This window comes from Bactrocera tryoni, chromosome 5 (genome assembly GCF_016617805.1).
Source record: "Bactrocera tryoni isolate S06 chromosome 5, CSIRO_BtryS06_freeze2, whole genome shotgun sequence".
Classification (NCBI taxonomy): Eukaryota; Metazoa; Arthropoda; class Insecta; order Diptera; family Tephritidae; genus Bactrocera; species Bactrocera tryoni.
The window spans coordinates 61,511,627-61,534,900 of NC_052503.1; the positions used below are offsets into that span (position 1 = coordinate 61,511,627).

General features: G+C 35.8%; 3 protein-coding genes and 1 pseudogene across 3 annotated transcripts; 3 read left to right on the top strand and 1 right to left on the bottom strand.

Annotated features, from left to right (window-relative positions):
- Nucleotides 1-5,529: 5,529 nt before the first annotated feature.
- On the bottom strand, nt 5,530-10,078 carry LOC120778388 (CLIP domain-containing serine protease 2-like). The gene is made up of 4 exons (XM_040110175.1): nt 10,064-10,078; nt 9,031-9,397; nt 8,808-8,972; nt 5,530-5,597 (listed from the first exon to the last, which is right to left on the bottom strand). The coding sequence occupies exons 1-4, from the start codon at nt 10,076-10,078 to the stop codon at nt 5,530-5,532; spliced, it is 615 nt and encodes a 204-aa protein (XP_039966109.1).
- A 2,234-nt stretch (nt 10,079-12,312) lies between these two features.
- LOC120778389 lies at nt 12,313-15,187 on the top strand (annotated as a pseudogene).
- A 2,338-nt stretch (nt 15,188-17,525) lies between these two features.
- Nucleotides 17,526-18,575, top strand: LOC120778390 (serine protease easter-like). Its single transcript, XM_040110177.1, has 3 exons — nt 17,526-17,546; nt 17,616-17,766; nt 17,836-18,575. The coding sequence occupies exons 1-3, from the start codon at nt 17,526-17,528 to the stop codon at nt 18,573-18,575; spliced, it is 912 nt and encodes a 303-aa protein (XP_039966111.1).
- Nucleotides 18,576-19,915: 1,340 nt separating this feature from the next.
- Nucleotides 19,916-21,971, top strand: LOC120779059 (serine protease easter-like). Its single transcript, XM_040111193.1, has 3 exons — nt 19,916-20,068; nt 20,997-21,150; nt 21,220-21,971. The coding sequence occupies exons 1-3, from the start codon at nt 20,009-20,011 to the stop codon at nt 21,957-21,959; spliced, it is 954 nt and encodes a 317-aa protein (XP_039967127.1). The 5' UTR covers nt 19,916-20,008; the 3' UTR covers nt 21,960-21,971.
- Nucleotides 21,972-23,274: the final 1,303 nt, after the last annotated feature.

Here is a 23,274-nt window from a genome sequence, read left to right on the forward strand (position 1 = left end):
TATTTGATTCCCATTACTTTATTATACCATCAACATGCTATATTAGGTTTGTCTACATATAAGCAAACTAGTCCCCAGTTTTTGAGATCTCGATCCTTAATTTGTTTAACGTCCTTTTCTCCTCAAAAAGTTACTCATTTGTCGGAACTGCCGCTATCGGACTATTATAGCATATAGTTGACATACAAACTAACCGGTCAAAATGAATATAATAATTTACATTATTTTAACAAGTTTTAACGCGAATATGTCGATGAGGGAGTATTATTTATATATAAAAATGTTTTAAAATATGTTATCGAGTATACCTGAGCAATGTCAAAATTAATACAATCAACCCGTCTCTCTCTTTACCTCCAATATCTACATATATATTGTATGTATATAACAAGTAAAATAGTGCTAAGCTCGAGTACAACCGAACATTTTATACTCTTGCAACTCGCAGGGATCAAGGCCAGGCAAATACCTTCCGATGTAAAACGTCAACCAGAGAATCGGAATCCAAGAAATTGTATATATATGTATACTACAAGTATATACAATATAACTTATACACTGACCACATATTCGGCGTAAGATTTGTTAAAATAACAAAAATAATATCGACCCGACTATATCCATTAACTATTATCATGCCATATATACATACATTAAATAAAGTTTCTTTTGATTCAATAAGGTACCTCCATTCAATCACCAATCATATGGAGTAAGGCCAGTAAGATATTCGAAAATCCCGGTAATGGTTACCCCATATAACCAGGTATAACGACATACTGTTATGAGTAAAATATTTTCTGTAACTTTCATTGAGATAACTTAAATATTGGCCGATACATCCAGGCCAAAATCACCTGAAAGTTCGAAAATCTTTATATTCGGTGTATGGAGGCTCAGAGCAGTACTAACCACACTCAAGCCATTTTCTGTCTGAACTTCAATCGTATATCTCACACATTGAATGATATTTTCGGTCAAAAGTCAACTATAAATACTGGGATCCACATTTTCGGTACCTAGGTTCTTGACCAATTTTTGGGTTGGATTTGGAGAAGTTTTGGTCACAAGGTGGCATACTTTAAGGGAATTATTACTGGTATTACTATTATTTTATTCCGTTATTATTTAACATGGTGTTATATGGGAAGTAGGCGTGGTTGTAGTCTGATTTCGCCCATTTTTACACTATGACATATGAATATGAGAATAATGCTACATACTAATTTTAGTCGAAATCGGTTGAACGAGTCCGGAGATATGTGATTTCATCAAAATGTGGACGGTACCGCGCCCATTGTCCAATTTTCATACCGGCTCCTATAAAGCTCTCTCATGATATCTCGTAGGTAAAATTGTATGTATCTGGCGAAATTAGTTGATTTTGATTATATGGGGAGTGAGCGGGGTGGTTTTCCGATTTCATCAATTTTCACACTGCCTTAAAAGTTCTTTTAATATTCGAGCTAAGCAAATTTGGTTATTGTAGCTTAGTAGTTCAGAAGAACACGGCGGCGAAGAGATGATAAGGAGCATGCATCAGCTTCTTTGTAAAATATGGTCGGACGAAAGCATGCCCAACGATTGGTATTTAAGTGTGCTATGCCCAATCCATAAAAAGGGACCCCACAATCTGCGCCAACTACCGTGGGATTAGCCTCCTCAACATCGCATATAAGGTTCTATCGAGCGTATTGTGTGAAAGATTAAAGCCCACCGTCAACAAACTGATTGGACCTTATCAGTGTGGTTTCAGACCTGGCAAATCAACAACTGACCAGATATTCACCATACGCCAAATCTTGGAAAAGACCCGTGAAAGGAGAATTGACACACACCATCTCTTCGTCGATTTCAAAGCTGCTTTCGACAGCACGAAAAGGAGCTGCATTTTTGCCGCGATGTCTGAATTTGGTATCCCTGCAAAACTAATACGGCTGTGTAAACTGACGTTGAGCAACACGAAAAGCTCTGTCAGGATCGGGAAGGACCTCACCGAGCCGTTCGATACCAAACGAGGTTTCAGACAAGGCGACTCCCTATCGTGCGAATTCTTCAACCTACTGCTGGAGAAAATAATACGAGCTGCAGAACTTAATCGAGCAGGTACAGTCTTTTATAAGAGTGTACAGCTGCTGGCATATGTCGATGATATTGATAACATTGGCCTCAACAACCGCGCCATTCGCTCTGCTTTATTCAGATTAAATAAAGAAGCAATGCAAATAGGTCTGGCAGTGAACGAGGGCAAGACGAAATATCTCCTGTCATCAAACAAACAGTCTTCCCACTCGCGACTTGGCTCTTACGTCACTGTTGACATTCATAACTTTGAAGGCGTAGATCATTTCGTTTATCTTGGAACCAGCGTAAACACCACCAACAATGCCAGTCTGGAAATCCAATGCAGGATAACTCTTGCCAACAGGTGCTACTTCGGACTGAGTAGGCAATTGAGAAGCAAAGTCCTCTCTCGAAAAACAAAAGCCAAACTCTATAAGTCACTCATAATTCCCGTCCTGCTGTATGGGGCAGTGCATAGGCCTGGACGATGACAACAACTGATGAGTCGACGGTGCGAGTTTTCGAGAGAACAGTTCTGCGAAAGATTTATGGTCCTTTGCGCGTTGGCCACGGCGAATACCGCATTCGATGGAACGATGGGCTGAACGAGATATACGACGACATTGACATAGTTCAGCGAATTAAAAGACAGCGGCTACGCTGGCTAGGACATGTTGTCCGAATGGACGAAAACACTCCAGCTCTGAAAGTATTCGACGCAGGAACCAGAGGAAGAGGAAGACCTCCACTCCGTTTGAAGGACCAAGTGGAGAAGGACCTGGCTTCGCTTGGAATATCCAATTGGCGCCACGTAGCGAAAAGAAGAAACGACTGGCGCGCTGTTGTTAACTCGGCTATAATCGCGTAAGTTCGAATTTATCGTTGGGCTCTTCTGTCTCAGCGACATTCTATCGCTCACCCATTCGCTCAGCGTAGTTATTCAAAATGAAGCAATTGATTTGGCGAATGCATCAAAAATGATTGGGACGTTGCTTGCCACGTTGGTAAAAAATAGGGAAAAAGTTGATGAAATATTCCGATTGATTTATTCAGAAGCCAAGAAAATGGCGGAAAACCCCGATGTTGACGAAGCGAAACCGAGAACATGTGGTCGCCAAACGAAACGGGAAAATTACGACGTGAAAACTTGCGAAGATTACTACAGGGTCTCTGTCTACATACCTCTGCTGGATACCATCAAAGAAGATTTGGAAGCTCGTTTTTCACAAGAAGTTTTGGATGGTTACCAATTGAGTATGTTGCTCCCAGAAAAAGCAAGTCTTTTCAAAGAAAACGAAATCGATGATCTAATCGGATGCTTGATAGAAAGATTCGGGAATCTTCTGGATGATGAAAAAAGCGTAGAAAAATTGAAATTCAAAGATGAATTAAGCTACTAACAATGTCACTGGCAGCGAGCTCTGAACGTTCTTTCTCTTATCTTCGCCGCATCAAAACATGACTTAGGACGACCATGCTTCAAGAAAGACTAGTTGGATTAGCGTTGCTTCATACGCATCATGACATCGAAATTACCGCCGAAGAAGTCATCGAAAGATTCGCAAAGCTTGGCAGTCATCGTTTTGCGTTATGAAACACGCAATGTAAAAGGATTTTTCTGCTTGAATTTTTAATAAAATGAGCCACTATGTAATGCATGCATGTGGTTGACTTTTCGATTATAACCACTTTGTTTACCTAAAAATTGGAATTGATAATTTTTGTTTCATAATTTGTACTGTATTTCTCTCGCAATAATAAGTTTGAAACCCAAATCGAAGGATAAATTCAATTTCCCCCACCAAGGTTCGTCTCTGGATCCGCCACTGTTCCTATGTATCTCATATTACAAACTTATTTGGTTACAATAGTTTTGTACGAATTATAAACAACATCTTAAATTTATACATATGTATATGTACATGGATATATTATTGTTCAAAATTAAACATGTTCGTGGCCACTAAAGAACGGAATGCAGCAATATATTTAGGCACTTATATATCTTTTACATATTAAAAATATTAAACAAGATAAAAAATATGTAATTCCAACTATTTTTAAATTATACAGTCCACGCATGTTAGATGCCGTTGCTAAATCTGTATGTGGACATTTGTTATCATAACATAATCATTTGCGAAAAGGCGTCGGGCGCTGATGTAGCGCATGTTTTGAGGTCTTGAACTCTTGAAATTTTTTATATTTTTTTACAAATCTTTTTCTTGAAAAAAAAGATTTCATATTCTCGGACTATAATAATTGTAGTATAAATTTTATATGCCAATTAAAATAATAAATTTAATTTGAGCAATGACATTTTGATTTATGCTTGTATAAGTTTTATTATAAGTAATTTAAGACTTCGCACAATCGAGAATCCATTTTGTATAATTTTTCTGCAAATTAACTAAATATTAATTTTTTGGAAAAATGTATTAAATTATTTTAAAAATAAACAGACTTTATTTTTATAATTTAACACAACCGTCTTAATACTTGCTCTACTAAATTTAATATTACCGAAATTTAACTGCCGTCGATATATGTGAAATGGGATGTGCTGCCTCTTCGAAATTTTCAAAGAAATGAAAACTGAGCTATCAAACTGCTGAAGTGACAGTTCAATATGGAGTCTCCACAGGCAGCACGCACAGCAATACAGTTAGTATGTAATAAATTTTTGCCAGTCGAGATGTCCCGTAAGGACGAGACAGTACAAAACGTACATAAATATGCATACATACATACATATATACAACTGTGTTCGAAATAATAGCAGTGGCATAACCAAGAATTCATATGAAGCAAAAAAATCGTGTAATTGATTTTTATTATTATTATTATTGTATTTAATTCGCTCCTATTCAAGCTTAAAAGAAATATTATTTCTTTAAAGAAAAAGATAAAGTTCTTTTTTAAATAAATATAAAAGTTTGTAAATGAAAATTTCAGCTGTGATTAATAATAGCAGTATTGAGGATTTCAGATCAAAAATCAATTAATTCATTATAATAATATAAAATAAAGTTTAAACAATTAGTATTTCGTCGAATGACCGTCGCACAGTGTTGCAAAACCGGAATTTTTTGGAAATCATATTGCCTAAACTGTAATTTTAATTGTATCGATGAGAAACTTCTACAGATTGGTCAGAATGAAATCCCAAACAGAATGAGTGAAAAAAAAATTTACACCGAAAAAAATTGTTGGGTCAAATTTTCAACAAAAGTCAAAAAAAATTAAAGTTGTTTTAAAAATTTACAAAAAAAATTTAGTTTAATTCTTCTTTTATTTCTGATAAATACCCTATGATTAGTTTTTTAAATAAAGTATAGGGTGGTCCGAACAAGAATTATAAACGTCAAATTTTCATGATTTTTCGATATTTGTTGAAAAACTCTGAAATTTTATATAAAACCACAACCTATTTCATTTCTTATTTGAAAGGTGGCAATAAAAGCTTTAATTTGATACCGGTTTGAAGTCAATAGCTTTAGTTTTAAGAGAGTTATGCTCATTTTTGTAGAGTGCTAGAATAGATGTAGATAAAAAAAATTTGAAGATACTATTTTATTATTATTATTTTTTTATTTTTTTTTTATTTTTTTATTTTATTTTATTTTTTTATTTAATTAAATCTGCAGGAACCTCTTCTGTTTCCATTAGTTCCATACTTCTTTTCTTCTTTGTTTTCTCACAGCATAATGTAAATTCCTTAGGTTCGGGTTTTCATTTTGAAGTAGTTGGATGATTTCCAACTTCAATATAGTCCTCTTGAATCCAGTCCGTAGCTCCAAGCCGTTCATACATCCTGTTAAACTCTTGAAGACGTGTATTGTACTTATTGACAAACTTTTTCAATTTATCTTTTATGTTTGGAAATATTAAACTATTTTTCACTCCATGCTCATGATCAAGCAATTCCAAAACATCCTCCACATTTCTAGTTTTACTCTGTTGCATCAACTCATGCAGTTCCTGATAGACAATTTTAATGTATTCCATAATTCTTGACTGCCAAAATTATAATTATATATTCTGATGTAATATTCGAACCATTAAAACACTTAAACACTTATGTGAAAAACGCATCAGAAAGCAATTAAATGTAGTAAATGAAGGGAAACCACAAAATAAAAACAATACAAATAAGCCCGCAATAACGGATTATTTCACCCACCTACCTAGACGTAAAAACAAAGGGGGAGAAAGAGAGAGCGAAAGAGAGAGAATAAAATAGCAAAACAACAGAGAGAGAGAAAGGTACCACCACAAGCTAAAAGAAAATACTATATAAAGACGGACACACATGCGGACTAATTAGTGACAAAAAAGAAAAGATGGCGATTAGCCGAAACCGGTCTGAAAATAATAAAAATTTGACGTGGTATGACGGAAAGTCACCCGAAAACCAAAATGATTAAATTATCCAATAAGTGATTCCGAGAATTTCCGTTCTATTTCTATGGAATAAATACTGAGAGTGATATACTAAAATCGCTATAACTCCCAGGAGGGCAGGTATGGGCAGCTGATTTTTTCACAGTTCGTTGAAAACAAATTATGTAACATTTCTATAGTGGTGTCGAACTGGGACTCTCTGGGACTTTTTAGATATTGCTTACCTAACCCAAATTTAAAGGAAAAATTGATCTTTAGTTGGGTTTTCACTTTAAAAAAGGTGCATATGAAAATGTCTCAAACAACATTCATTTGTTTTACAGAAGATACTTGTCCGAAGGCAGAGTTTTTTTCCGAATCAAAATATCTGTCACCAAATTCAAATGAGATCATTTTGAATACAGCCCTGAAATCCCCTCTTTTCGTGAAAATTTTGTATATTTGACTTCTAAAATCAATTAAAAATCAACGGGCCAACATAAAAATAAGCTTTATGTGTTTTTTGCTTACTTGGAATGTCTGTGACAAAATTGCATCATTAAAAACACTGAAAAAAATAATCGGAGAAAAGTTACTTTTCCACTAGCCGCGACACAGTGCGTCGTTGGAAAACACAGCTGCGCATCTCCTAGGCATGGAGTCCACCAAACGCTTGCATTTCTCGAGAGGAATGACCTTCCCCCATTTCAACGGCATTTTCCATTCAGCGTGTGGTAGCATAGTCAACTTCATTATTTCAACGTATAATTTGGAATCCATGTTTTCTTTAATCCAAAATAACGGACCTGTACCATAGTAAGACAATACATTGATTTTGGCACCTCCATGTTTTACCGTCCGTAAAAAATATTTAGGATCAAATGAAGCGTTTACTGGCCTTCGTACATACTGTCGGCGTCCTCGGGAACCAAATAAAACAATTTTTGTTTTATCGGACCACAATATGTTGCACAATTTTTCGACTGAGCAATCCAGATGTTCTTCAAGCCACTGCTATTATTTAAACACATTTGTACGAATGCAACACGCGTATATGAGAATCGTATGCACTTATGTATGTGCAATACGCATGCACTGGACAAATAAAATATATGATAATAAACATATTTACTTAGGTTTGGGCATAAAATTATAATGAAATATTGCTTAGCTTAGAAACGATCTTTATTTTTCCCCTACTAGTGGAGAAATCTAAAGAATCTGATTTGAGTAAAAGTTTGATCACACAAATCAAATATTTTTTATGACGTGCACTATCCAATCAATAAATGAACCAACACGTGCGTAAATTCCAATGGAACTTTCACTTCCACATTTTTTTTTCAAGCCACTGTTTGAAATTATACCGATTAGATACCAGGTAGATAGGTAGGTAGGAGTGCAGCCCTATCGGGCTCAATTAGCACTTGATGTGCCATTTTGATACACTGTTCGTAGAACCTCCTGTATCTGCTATTACGTTTCACCTTCTCTTTCAAACGATTTTGAGGTTTCGATGAAACTACTTATATCCGATATGCGTTTAGTGGAAATCCATTCAAGGTTTGGTGCTAGATGGATTCCAAGTGTTTTGTGTCGGATCTATGCTAGAGCTGGGCATTCGCAGAGAAAGTGGAAGATTGTTTCCTTGTTCCCTGCTACTCCGCAGCCACGGCAGATGTCGTTGTAGGGCATACCCATTTTGGATGCGTGTTCCCCAAATGGCCAGTGCCCTGTTGTGGTAGCTGTTACTCTGTAAATACTTTTCCTTGACCTATTTATTAAGTCGTTGGTTCTTTTCCTGTTATTGTTTATTGATCTCTCCTTTCATTGATCCTAGCGGATTTGGTATTATCTCCGCCTCGGATTCGTTGAGGAAAGCTCCTGCCTTTGCCACCTCTCTGCTTTTTCGTTGCCGAAAATGTTCCTGTGGCCGGGATCCCAGATCAAGTTTAGTTGGAGCTTGTATTTCATTGAGCTTAGTGCTCTCTTGCAGTTGTGAACTAGCTGGAGTTTGTCATGGGTGAAGACAAGGCCAGGAGCGCCGCATGGTTATCCGTAAATATAGTTGCTTTATTTATATTCCCGCGGTTTTCTAATAGAGCTTCGCAGGCTTTTTCTATGCCGAGTACTTCTGCTTGGAAGATGCTAGCCGAGTTCGGTAAACGTATAGAGAGAGATATGCCAAGATCAGCGGAGAATACCCCCGTGCCTACTCCGCAGTCCATTTTAGACCCGTCGGTATAGACTGAGATGGTATCCTCCTCTTCTATTGAACCTCTTCTCCATTAGATACCAATTTGTTCTTCCTTTTACATTTTCTGTGATCATTAGCGGTAAACTAGAATCGTTAACTTTACCTGTAGCATAAATTTTGCTGTTACTTATTAAAACATTATTGCAATAGTAACGGTCTTTCTTTCCTTTTCTTTTCTTTTGAACGACTGATAATATATGATCCGTGGCTTTTAACTTAATAGGACTATACAGTTTATTTTCAGTGCCTCCCCAACCGCTCATAAAAGCTTGGTGTTTCTCGTATGTATTAGCTCGTTGACATCGATTGGCAGCCATTTTTTATACGTAACAAAGCTACGTCATTATCCATGCTTTTTGTCTTATATTCTGGATGTTTTATAATTGCATCTATTTCCTTTTCTTGAAGAGGTAGCTCACAACGATTTTCATTACAACCGTGATCTTTATCCAAATTCCATTCACCCAAGCGAACTAGAACATCTGATAATGAGTTGATTGAAGTAATACAATGTGCGGTGGTGACAACAAAGTATTTGTTAATAAGAGAACCAGAACATTTCAAAAAGAAATTTTCATTTCTGGGTAAAATCAATGCAATCCAGGGATATTCATCAATATCAGTTTCATCACCACCGTAGATGCGATTTGATAAAGTTAATGTCCCACATACCTCAGTTGTCGGTAGAATACCCTAAACATGAGAAGGAAATGAAAAAATATGTGAACTGAACAGACTGCTGACACTACACCATAGTTCCATTTTTCATTTTAATAATCAATGAAACGACTATCACATTATCCACTTTTAAGACCCTTCAATATTTTTTAAAACAACTAGATATTGTTTCCAAAAACTTTGGAACCAATAAAATCTAATAAAATTCTCTCAAATTTAGAACACAGCGAGTTCAACATACTCAGAATTCTTTGTACAACATTAATAGTGGTACAGAGAAAGTTCACTGACAGGCTAGTCAATACGAGCACCTTTAACCATGTGGTGGTTAGTTAAACCCCAGCTTCACTTTGCAATGAAGTTGAAAGGAATCGGAACTCATGGCACTCAAATAATTCGGCTCCACTGGGCGCATAGATCGACCAGAAGAATTAATATAAAACATTTAATAAACTCTTGCACTTAGTGCCATTTCCAGAGCAGCAATCAAACCCTCTGGAACATTCTCCATGAAATTCGTTCTGGTGGTCAATCTCTCACCAATTCGTTTTGGCTAGAAAATAACAGTTTACATTCGAAGTCCACTCTGACAAGATAGGCCACGCATGTAATGAGTCCCTGTTTGATACTAACCACATCTTTGCAATATCACCTAACCGAACACATCTAACATAACGTTACATGAATTTTGACCATGTTGTCGTTGACGCTCAACTTATGGTAATTACCACCAAACTTCAACTAGGTAAGCCCTAACAGAAAAACGAAATATAAACAGATTAATTATTTATCCATAATGTAGGCGTGGTTGCACCAAATATTTAACGAAAATACTTTACCTTATCCGCGTTTCCTTTTTAGAAAGACGTTGCAGCTATGAATCTCTACTAGAGAGTACTTCTTTCTGATTGATTCTCGATCTTAATGGAGCCATAAAAATATGACAAATTTCCCGACCGACCTATGTTTTCGAAATACCTAACATCATTGTTGTTTCTAACTGATTGCTGATAGGGCTGAGTAGACGATATTCTGGTCTATTGGTGGAATTCCAACAAATCGTGTGTTGTATGCCATATACTATATATAGTTCTTGTGATGAAAAATACATCCAATCAAAAGTTGAGCACCATTTGTAAGCCCAATGTTTGTCATCAATTTGTGCTAGTACACTGCTTTGATACTTTTGCCACATCGAAAGAAATTGCTTTTTAAACATTAACACAATGTATGAACATGCAAATAATTGCAAATCCGTAACCAATCAAAGTTCTTAACTTCTGAGTATTCCATACACAGAACTTTTGCCACCGAACCTTGTGTGGGGTATCACTATACCATTTCTGGTAAATTTAGGGACACGTACAAAATGGTATCTTGAATTATAAGAATAAAGAGTTGTTAAAAAATAATTTATATATTTTTAATAGGGAGAAGATTTGAGGGAGTTCAGACAGTTTTGAGATAATACGCTATCGAAAATTCGCATAAGAATCTGGAACATATAACTGAACAATAGTTTGTCTGTGACCACTGGAGTTACGCAAATTCCAATTTTATTGATTATAATATACTTATCCATTTCACATTTTAAAGAAATAAACGAAACATATGTTCTTGATTTATTTATATATTATGATTGATACCTTCATCATACACAATTTCCTAAAATGTTACTTCCTAAGTACTATTTGAATAACACACACAGAGTGGCTTTAATGAGTTGAGTCTGAAAGCTATGAAAAATATTGTGAGAGTTGCTGAGTTATAATTGGAAGTACGGATATGAACTGTTGAGTTTTTGTCATTAATAACCACGATCTTCTTTATATTTTAGTATCGCTGTTTTACACTTTTCGCAGAACAAGAAGTTAATATAGCAATTATTTACATCAAATCTCGGGTTTCCCTATTTTTTTAATATTTTTAATACGAAAGAATCTGAGTCAGTAGAACATTTTCACTTTTGCCTGAAGCGTGCTCGAGCGAATATGTGCCAAATAAAGTCATCTTCTTTAGTACCCATCAGCACAAATTAGTTGGTTTGAAGGCTTTTTTTTTTAAGGAGCAAACTGTTTGATTGGCTGGCAAAGATTCATTCTAAATAAATAAAGCTTAAGATTATGCACAATGTCACTTATTCAGAAAACAGAGCAGTTAAAATTAGATCTTAAATACAGAACTGTCGAATCCGCCGTTTCTCTTGTATATTGTCTTCTTTTAGGTGAAGCGTCATAGTGATTCTTACTCCGATGATTTTGTAAGTCCGAAACAAATGAAACATCATGTGGGTTCAAATACGTATTCACTTGCTCGCCTTAATTCAAATCACATTTCACACTGTAAGAGCAAAACATATTTTGATTTCAAACTTGCGAATAGTATTCAAATCTTTCTTCATCAAGACATAAGATAGATAAGATATTTAATATTTGTCAAAATTGTAACGTTTCCTTATGGAATTTTACGATCTCCAGCTGTATCGAAGTTATCGTTTATGCGCAAACTGTTTACTCACCTACGTACTCTTATCGAAATAACTTATTTTTTTACTAGTGTTACTTTTGCCAAGGAATTCGTGCAGTGTACATATAGTACATACATATACATTCCATAGTCAGCAGTGATAATGAATTATGGATATATTTTTTTCAATTTGACGCAGTTAAAAAGTTGTATAGGCATTATATGTATGTACATATGTATATTCATTTTTATGTGAAGCAAAACAATTATTAGGAACAGCATTCGTTTGGGAAATATAATTATACGCGCATTACTCCACCGCAGTACTTAAATACATACTACATATAGTATAAGTAGATCTTGAGTCAGATCGCACATTGAGCGGTGAAATACATAAGTAAACCTTAGAGTCTAAAATTTTTGGAATTTATAAGAAGATTATTCCTCGAGAAATACATGGCCTGATGATTATATTGGCAGTAATTATTTTATTTTTCTGCGGTTTTTTTCCGACGGAAAAGTTATTGATTATATAAGACCGTAAATGAGTGTGGGTGAACGTAAGCTTACAGTAGGCTGGCGCTAAAATTTTCACTGAGAAAAAAATGTACCTAATTATAGCTGTGTACTTTCTCAGCAGACACTATCCAAACCACGGCATTGTCAACAACAAAAAACCCATCTCTCAAAAATAAAGTCAGAGTATTTTGAAACGTAAGGAATAGAGCTCCTAATTGATTATACGATTTATTGAGTATATTTGTGACTGGGAACAACACAGTGCGAAGGGAACTAGGTAACCTTAGTAGTCTCAGCTGGTTAGCTTTGAAACTGGAACCGAACAAGGATCAAATTGCATAGAAGGTGATCGAAAAAGAAGAACTTAAACGAGAGCGTTTTCAATATTTCTAGATAAATATATACTTTCTTATAGTACTAATATATACAGAAAATAAAATTGTTTTTATGTTTGTCCAAAAGACCAAAAGTGAAAAAATAGATTAACTATTAGTGGTGCTAAAACCCACTTCCAAACTCTCCTATGACCGAGTAAACCAATATGAGATGTATGTTATAACATTTCTTATCAAACAGTTAAAAGCACGAAATTTCGAAAAATATTTACGATGAAAAAAAGACGAAAAGAATAACGAGACATGATTAAGAGTGAACAATATTAACTTGTGTCATCCACAGATCGTTAAGACACGGTAGGTTGTTTATATTATGGTCATTGTTTTCTAGCCGAATTTAACACATGTGGTAGGTATGGCCAATGAATAGATTTCTTGAATCATTAAACGATTACCGAGCATTTCTTATTACTGTGCCCGTGAGAGTTGACTATATATAACAGTAACGAACCCGGCTTTATGTAGGACCAAGGACTGTAAACTTTACCCGCGAAAGCATTTTGTTCAGACAAAATAATCATACTTATTTGTAACCTCTTTACTTTTCAATTTACTATGAAAGTTAACAATTTTTTCGTACTATTAGCATTGCAATAGTTGGATTGATCTAGCAAATACCGCAATTTTGCCAACCCAAAAACAATGTGGCAAGGTCGGAATATCGAATCGTATTATGGGCGGCGGCGAGACCTATATTGATGAATTTCCCTGGACAGTGTTACTTCTATACAAAAACGAAAGTATGCTGCATGCACAATTCTTATTGCTGAAAAGTAAAAAAAACAAGTAAGGAAGGGCTAAGTTCGGGTGTCACCGAACATTTTATACTCTCGCATGGTAAAGTGATAATCGAGATTTCATAATACGTCATTTACATATTTTTCAAATACCGTATTTTTGTAAAGTTTTATTCCGCTATCATCATTGGTTCCTAATGTTTATACTCGTATTATACAGAGAAGGCATCAGATGGAATTCAAAATAGCTTTATATTGGAAGAAGGCGTGGTTGCGAACCGATTTCACCCATATTTCGTACATGTCATCAGGGTGTTAAGAAAATATTATATACCGAATTTCATTGAAATCGGTCTAGTAGCTCCTGAGATATGGTTCTTGGTCCATAAGTGGGCGGCGCCACGCCCATTTTCATAAACAAAAAACTTAGTAGGGGGCGGGGCCACACCCACTTTTCCAAAACAATTGCGTCCAAATATGCCCCTCCCTAATGCGATCCTTTGTGCCAAATTTCACTTTAATATCTTTATTTATGGCTTAGTTATGACACTTTATAGGTTTTCGGTTTCCGCCATTTTGTGGGCGTGGCAGTGGGCCGATTTTGCCCATCTTCGAACTTGACCTTCTTATGGAGCCAAGGAATACGTGTACCAAGTTTCATCATGATATCTCAATTTTTACTCAAGTTACAGCTTGCACGGACGGACGGACAGACGGACGGACGGACGGACGAGACGACGGACAGACGGACGGACAGACAGACATCCGGATTTCGACTCTACTCGTCGCCCTGATCACTTTGGTATATATAACGCTATATCTGACTCTTTTAGTTTTAGGACTTTCAAACAACCGTTATGTGAACAAAACTATAATACTCTCGTTAGCAACATTGTTGCGAGAGTATAAAAATTAAAAAACTCAAAACCATTTCTTACAGGCTCCGGCGAATTGGGTTCACTTTGCATGGGTTCACTTTGCATGGGTTCACTGATTAACCAATATTACGTGATCACCGCAGCACAATGCGTAAGCGAGGATAAGATTAAAGCTGATATAACCTTGCAGGGGTGCGCTTGGGCGAATGGAATATTGTAACCAAAACGGATTGTGAAAATTCTCAAAGTGGCCGTGAATTTTGTGCTCCACCACCTGAGGAAAGAGGCATCGCTAATATAATAATACATCCGAAGTTCAACCCAAGGAAGATGACTAATGACTTAGCCTTGATACGTATGACCAAAAAAGCCGAATATACAGAATTCGTTAGTCCCATATGTCTACCGCTACAAAAGGGCCAACAGTATTTAGGCTATGCTAATAGCACAGCGGAAATCTCGGGTTGGGGTGAAAATAAAGCAGCTGCGCGTAGTAGAACTAAAACAAAGGCAAGGGTAAAAATACTAAATCTCATCGATTGTGTGGATACTATTACTCGCAGTGGGGGTTATGGTTACACCTATTCATCTTTTCTGCAGACTTGTGCTATGGGTGACGGTATAGCGGCCTGCAAACTTGATACCGGTGCTCCGCTTATGGTTCAAGATACATAAAATAAAATTACTTCGTATTATTTGATCGGGGTGTTCTCAAGCGTCGAAGGCACATGTGAGCTGAGGAACTCACCAAATATATATACACGTATTTATCCACAAATCGATTGGATTCAAAAAGTCGTTAATTCGTAGTTTCAATGTAAACAAACATGTATATACATATATCAACATATTAAAAAATATCCAAACTTTTACACAGATGGGAGGAGCATTAATTTGAAATTGCAATTGTTTGATCTTAAACCCAGGGCCACCAAAGATCCAATAAAGACTGTAAGGCCTTTCCATTTTTAAAGCATAATTCCAAGTGTAGTAATCGAGCTGAAAAAGCCAACAAATATCATTTCTTTATCGCCCTATTCAGTTAACTGTCTCTTCTTTGTCGAACAACTAGCATGGTTTGCTGTCCTTTGAATAGTTTGTCTTTGTTAGTCAGCGGTGTATGGATGATCTGATGGCATGGAACAGCTGATAGCTGCAACAACGTAGTTATTCTAAATAGATTTCCGATTAGAAATTGCAAACTAAACGGTTTTCGGTGTGGTTGTGCAAAATACCTTATGCGATTAAAGCGTCAATAAACATAACTATAGAACTCTGAATTTCATAACCTTCGGTAAATACTTTAATTTATTATAGCCAGACAACCCTACCGACGCAAATATGAATTAGGATTGTCAACGTTAACTCGAGTAACCGAAACAAGTATGTTTTTTCTTCATAATTAGGTATATTAAATTCAATCCTTCACACAGGTTTTTGGTTTCTTCTCTCACTTTTTTGTTTGAGCGCAAATCTGAATATGTGAGGTGGTATGGAATTAAATTTTACATATATGTACATATAAGATATTACCTATCATTACCGTTACGTTACAGATTAGTTTCCAAATTTTAGAAGTCTCTATAGAGATGTTTCAATTTTTCAGTTAGAAACTCGTCTCACGTCAGTGGAATCATCTTTTTAGACAATATACCTCGACATTGAAGGGTTCTCCAAGTAAGATTTGTTGGTTTTCTCTGTATTAATAATTTTTACCGAGTATATTTTATTTAACATGGTTATTAAATATAATGAATAATTTAAAATTTATTATGAACTACTTATTATTGAATTATTTATTCGTTTTGTTACACTAAAGTAGTGACATTTATATACAGTGATGAAAAAATAATGGCATAAAGTAACCCTAGAAATCATCTCGTACAGTTTCGAATCGCTTTTTTCATTCTATAATATTTTGGATATTTCCAAAAGTCGTTAGATTTCAATAGTACATAGTAATTTTTCAAAACAATTTATTGTTGCATATACTACAAAACTAACCAAATATTCTTCCGTAATCTTTTCAAAGATTTGTTTGTTACTTCATTTCTAATGATATTGCAAATTTTCTTATTGATGTCGGGCATCCCAGTGTTGATTTAAAAAAGCGCTAAACGAAACAGCATACCATAAGACATGGCATCTGAATAATCCCAACTGTTTTTCATTATATAGCGTATATAATATAAAGACTTTAACCACCATAAATTTATAATATAGTTTTTTCACCCAACATTGTAAATAGTTTAAGGGTGAACGAATTTATTACTTCGCAGAAATATTATTTATGATCAAAACCTCAAGTTAGTTTGTAAGAGTGTCAAGCAGTAAGAGATCTATAACTTCGTGTAAATTTTTCTCTCACCACTGAATGTAAAATTGATGGCATCATGACTTTTTCAAAGCACATAACTTTAATAATATGCTTCAGCGTATTTTTCTTGGACAAGTGCAAAGTGAGTATCAAGACAAAAAAATGTAATTGGAAGAGAGAGAAAAATGTGTATATTGTATTAAAACGAGTACAGTGGCCTTAATTAATACAGTCGAGAAATCGGGAGTTAAGAAGCCTAAGAGTTCTTCAAGAAATTATTTGGAAATATATTTTGGGTAAAAGTTAAGAAATATTAACAGCAGCGTAAAAGAGACTACCAGACTATCAGAGGCTTGAGTTTTCCTGAGTTGTGTGTCAGAAATAAAGTGATTGCATAGGCTAAATAGTTGCAGAATCACTAACATATACTTCGCCGGCCTGCCACAATACTAATGAAATCATACCATAAACGCCCGAAAGAAGTTCAGAATTTAATTCTTTTAGACTTTAACATTTTTTTTTCCAGAGTAATACCCTTCCATTCTTCATGATGAGCTATCAATATTGCTGACATTTAAATTTTCATGAGGTGTCTCTAAAATATCAATAGTATATCCAGCAATTAGGATATTTAAGTCCAGTTTTGGCGTAGCTTTCAATCTGAAACTTGGTATAACGGTTTTCTCCTAACTAGTCTTCTTTAGCGAAAAAATAGGCGTGAGCGTTAATTTCTTCTACTGATCGTTAGGCTTTTAGAGCCACGGAAGGAAATATATTGAAGGCTAAGGAGAGAGAGAGAGAACTAGGAAAATAGATAAATACAAAGATAAAATGATAGAAGCAGGGAGAGAAGTACACGAATACGATGAGTAGTATGAGATACTTCATAATACCGATTTATGCATTTTTCAAAAATTCAAGGTAAACTCATGGCTTGATCTGAGCGATACTGGTATATTGCCAAGAGAAAATGAATGCGGCAAGGTGGATCTATCGAATCGTATTATAGGAGGAACTGAAACACGTATCGATGAATTGCCCTGGACAGCACTGCTTGTATATTTCAATAGAAGTAATGAAGAAAATTTTTAAGACTAAAAGAGTTTGAAGAATTCATATATCCATGCATTTTCTTTTGCAGGTAACGGTGATTTGGGATCCGCTTGTGCCGGGACGCTTATTAATTCATTCCATGTGATCACAGCACCACAGTGTGTTGACTACGAAATGATTTACAAAAGCGGTATAAATCTGACAGCTGTACGTTTGGGCGAATGGAATGTTGCCACCGAAAGGGATTGTGAGAAAGATTCCCGATATGTGGAATTCTGTGCGCCACCTGTACAGGATATCAAAATCGATGAGGTTATAATTAATGCAGATTTTGACAGAAAGAAAATGTTACATGATATAGCTTTAGTACGTTTGGTGCGAAAAGTCATTTATACGGACTTTATTAGTCCCATCTGCTTGCCAACATGGGATTCTCAAGTATATCTGGGCTTTGCCGATACCACAGCCGAAATCGCTGGATGGGGAGAAACGGAAAAGAAAACATATAGTAATAAGAAATTGAAAGCTACAGTCAATATACACAATCTGCAAGAATGCACAAGCAATATTACACATGATGATATAGGTTTCGGGCATACTTATGATCCCTATCGACAATCGTGTGCTGTTGGCAACGACAAAATTGCCTGTAAAATCGACACGGGGGGTCCACTTATGATTTTAGACAAACCCAGTGGTAGGACTTCTTATTATTTGATAGGCATTTTTTCTAGTGTGGAGCAATCTTGCACAGAGAGGAAGCCACCAGCTATTTATACGCGTATTCGTCTGTACATGCCCTGGATAAGAACAGTTTTGGATAGATAAATAGTTCGGTAGTTAACTTATATATAGTACAATTAGAGCGGGGTGATTTTCAGGCAGCCAAAAAAATAACGAGCTAAGTAAGTTCGGGTACAATCGAACAATGTATATTCTTGCAACTTGCAAGGATTAAGACCAGGGAAGTACCTTCAATTACACAAGGCATGTTAGTTAAATGGGGTCCAGGGCGAATTTCGCCGATTTTGTTAATTTTAAGCACTAATATGCACAGTTATAAGAAAAACATGCTCTCACAATATGATATATTTATTTATTATTGAATAAAAATATATTTTTGGGTAAAAGTTACCCTAGAATTTGGAATGGTAAGGCGCAAAAATATTATCAACAGCGTCTACTACTACTACTTTGAAAACGTTGAAAGCACTCGTGCACTCTGCTACGGGATAGGCAATCATCGCCATAAATTTGTTTTATCAATTGATCGTTTCTGTAAAAGTTTTACCAATTTTAAAACAAATTTTAATGTTGGCTCTTTGTTCGAAGCTCATTTTCGCGCTGATAACACAAACATACTACACTTAAAACGCAATAACTTCACTTCCAATCGATGAAATGTCATGAAATCACTGGACAATCGATAAAGATAGCAGATTCTATCGCAAAAGTCTTCTTTACTTTGGAACGCACTATGTATCTTAAAAGAGTACCAGAGGAGAAATGAGAGAATTGAGCTTTATAAAAAGATTAAGCTTAAGTTTAAGTAAAGTAGTTGAAGAGACGAATAAAAGAAAGAGAGGGAAAGTGATTTATACTGGACTACTCCAATATATGTATACTAGGATTTCGTTTAGCAGGCGGGCCGCGATGTTGGGCTGAGCGGAGTGATAAAGAGTCCCTTCGGTAGCCTTTCGAGAAATTAATAATTGGGTGAGCTAGCTCTAGCAAGGTCACGTTACTCAAAACGATTAGAACGTTATACTTTCGTAGTTTGTGAAACGCTGATAGCTGATAGCAATGGAAGGATGATTTTACGTTTGAAATGACAATTTGAGATCTAGACATTTTACCGTCCGCAGTTCCACTACACTAAGAAAGGAGAACGGAAGGAAAGTACTTTAATATAATAATCTAAGAAAACGAAGCTTATATGTACATAATTACATCGAAAAGAGGCTCTCCACACTGAAATGTTATATAAATCTTTTGCTGTGCATTTGTTTATAAATGAACCTTTCTAAAGTGAACAATACGAGTAATGCTGACATATTTAACTAATTTTTGTTTAATTGGATACAGTAAAATGGAAACCATATATAAAATATAAACATTATATATGAGCATGAAAAATCAAGAATTCTTAAGTTGTAGTTGACATTTGGCGCAGTTCAAATGCGCGACTAGCAGAAGGTGGTTCAGAAGTTTGCGTAGCTGCTCCGGTACCAAAATTATCTTGAGATGAAATCAAATACGCTATGGCACTTACTAAATACATTCTTCCTTTAATATTTGGTATGTCTTTTGCTTCACAATTGGTGAGTATTACTTCGGACTTGAAATTAAATTTGTCTTTTGCATCAGTAGGCGGATCGTTAGATATAAAATTCTTTACATTGAGTTTGCCGATTTCTAGAGTAATTAAAGAACAAGATTTCAAACTGCTTATAAGCTCTGCTGATTTTTGTGAGATATCGTAAGATTATCCATGTAAGTGTTGAGGCTACCATTTGGAAGCTTTGGTTAAGTTTGATAAAATTAGAGTACTTAACGAGTTAATTATACTTGAGTGCCGTCTGTTGCAAATCACTGTTCCTTTCGATTATGTAGGTCGGAGGGAGTAGTTACGATCGAATGTAAGTAATGAGTTCATTCTAAAATTTCAGACAAAAATTGATAAGAATTAGTCTGATGTGAAGCGAATACTACTAACTTCTATAAGTAGACTTCTGCTAAACGAAATGCTACTGTGTTCAAATTGAAAGCTGAAATTTATCAATTTCATCTCCTTCAAAGTAATCCCCTCCCGCTGCAATACACTTATGCCAACGAATTTTTTAGTTATCATTAGCACTTGGAAAAATCCTCCGTCGTGATAGCCATCAGAGCCTCCTTCGATTCAGCTTTTATATTCCCCATTGAGTCAGAACGGTGTCCATGTTTACCATGTCTGAATTTATTGAACAAAGAAGTGCGATAATGCACCATCTCACACTGCATTGGTTATTCGTGATCATTTCGCCACATTTTCAACTAATATCGTGGCACAACCACCGCATTCGTCTGATTTACCTTCGTGTAACTTCTGGCTATTCAGCAAATTCATATGATCACTCCGAGCTGAAAGCTGAAGTAAGTATATGTGCAGTGATACCGTTTTCCGATGTTATATTAACCTCAAAATCCAATAAAAAATTCAATAATTTCTAAATAACCCCTTCTACGTTTTCTTTATAACATTTCAAGGATATAGAAGAGTGGAACGAGATGGCTAGGAAAGAAATTATACCACACCCCAAAAAATGTGGCAGAGTCGGTGTATCAGATCGTATATTTGGTGGGACTGACACGCATATAGATGAATATCCCTGGACAGCCTTACTGTTATACTCTAATAAAAGTAATTACTAAAAGAAAACAGACATTGAGCCGAAAACTTATAAAGAAAACTGTATATTTCTACTTACAGAGACCCAAGATTTTGGCGCAGGCTGCATGGGTTCACTCATTTCTAAACAATATGTGCTCACCATAGCACAATGCGTCGATGAAAGTTTTGCACCTAAGGAAGGTGTTAATTTTATTGGTGTACGTTTCGGAGAATGGGACATTTCATACAAACGAGACTGTGAAAAATTTAGTAGCAGAAAATCCGTTTGCGCTCCCATGTATATGGATATAGTAGTAGATGTGATAATCACACATCCAGGATATAACAAAAAGACACTACAAAACGATATAGCGTTACTACGTTTGATAAGAAAAGTTGAATTTACCGATTTCATTAGTCCTATATGTTTGCCGTACCATGAGGATCAGGGATATATCGGTGCGCCGAACAGCACTGCGGAAATCACTGGCTGGGGTGAAACTCTGACAAGAGATGAGAGTCAAATAAAACAGAAAGCAACTGTAAAAATATTTGAACTTAATGCTTGTAGGAATAGAATTAATCGCGGTGTATCGGGTCTGCACTACAGTTACTCGCCGGACTTGCAAATATGTGCTATGGACGATATCAAAGTCGCATGCAAACTAGATGGAGGTGGGCCGCTCATGGTTCAACATTCGAAAGAGAATAAACCGGCATATTATTTGATTGGGTTATTCTCCAGTATGGATATTACATGCGATGAGAAGAATCTTCCAGGTATATATACACGCGTCCAGGCTTATCTGCCATGGATAAAAGATAACATTCACTTGTAATGTATGAATGTAATATTTAACCAGAAAATACAATATATAGTACGTTATGTCTATGCAATTAAAATAAAAGTATTAGACGCATGTGTATACCTCTTATTTGTTTGCAAACCAAGATACTAAAGCAAGCGTTCAGACTTTAAAGGGGTAGACTGTACAGTCATAACCTTCTGCATACCTTAAGTAGTTTTTTCGATAACATAACTTTTTTGGGCTGAATAGAAACTCATCCATATCAGACGACCAAAAACACATGAGATTAGTTTCAGATGATAATTGTTCAAAACTAGAGTACAAAAGTAAAGGCGATAAATGTAGAGTTTTTTCGATAACATAACTTTTTTGGGCTGAATAGAAACTCATCCATATCAGACGACCAAAAACACATGAGATTAGTTTCAGATGATAATTGTTCAAAACTAGAGTACAAAAGTAAAGGCGATAAATGTAGACCTCAAATGATTGGATCCGAATGGACCCAAATAGATCCAACCACTTGAAATCTGAAAATGTGAGACAGACTTGGCTTCGAATCGAAGTAAAATATGTGATATTACGTATCAATCAAATGTATTTTTATAAAGTAGATCAAGAGCTTTAGATTAGATTAGATAAGTAAGTGAGGATTGCACCGCAACCTAAGGTCTATTGTGCCCTCTCCTAAGTTACAACGTCTCAACTAGCCCCAGAAAATAGATAAGTTCTAATATACTGCTAAGTGTTAAAGAAGCGATGTGATCCCTATTTGGAAACATGGATCCAAGGCCTTAATCCTGCGCCTACAGACTGCAGCGCAGTCCATTAGCAGGTGTTTTGGTGTTTCAGAATCTAAGTCGCAGAACCAGCAATTTACACAAGAAGCTAGGCCCATGTTAATTAAGTGCTTCTTGAGCTTGCGATGGCCAGTGTAGAAGACGACAAGTAGCCTGAGTTTTTCCCTTGGTAGATTGATTACATATTTAAACCTGGGAGTTGTTGCCAATGACTTTCTTTACCCATTGCTTCATAATTGCGGAGCGCCTCCTTTAGTCAGTTAGTCAGTTCATTCCCGGCCATACCTTTCTGCACTTGGTTTCGTTATGATAGACTATTCAATCGTTCTATACACTCCAGCACGAATAGCGATTTTATCTCGTTTAGTATAGCTATGGGTTCATTGCGATAGTTGCGTTGGAGGTTTAATTCTATACACTGACTTATAGCAAAGACCTTTGCTTGGAACATGCTCAGAAACCCATCCATAGGTATGGAGAGTTTTGTGCGTGGTCCTACGGCCCTTGCGCCAATTGCCTCCGACATTTTCGAGCCTTCCATGTAC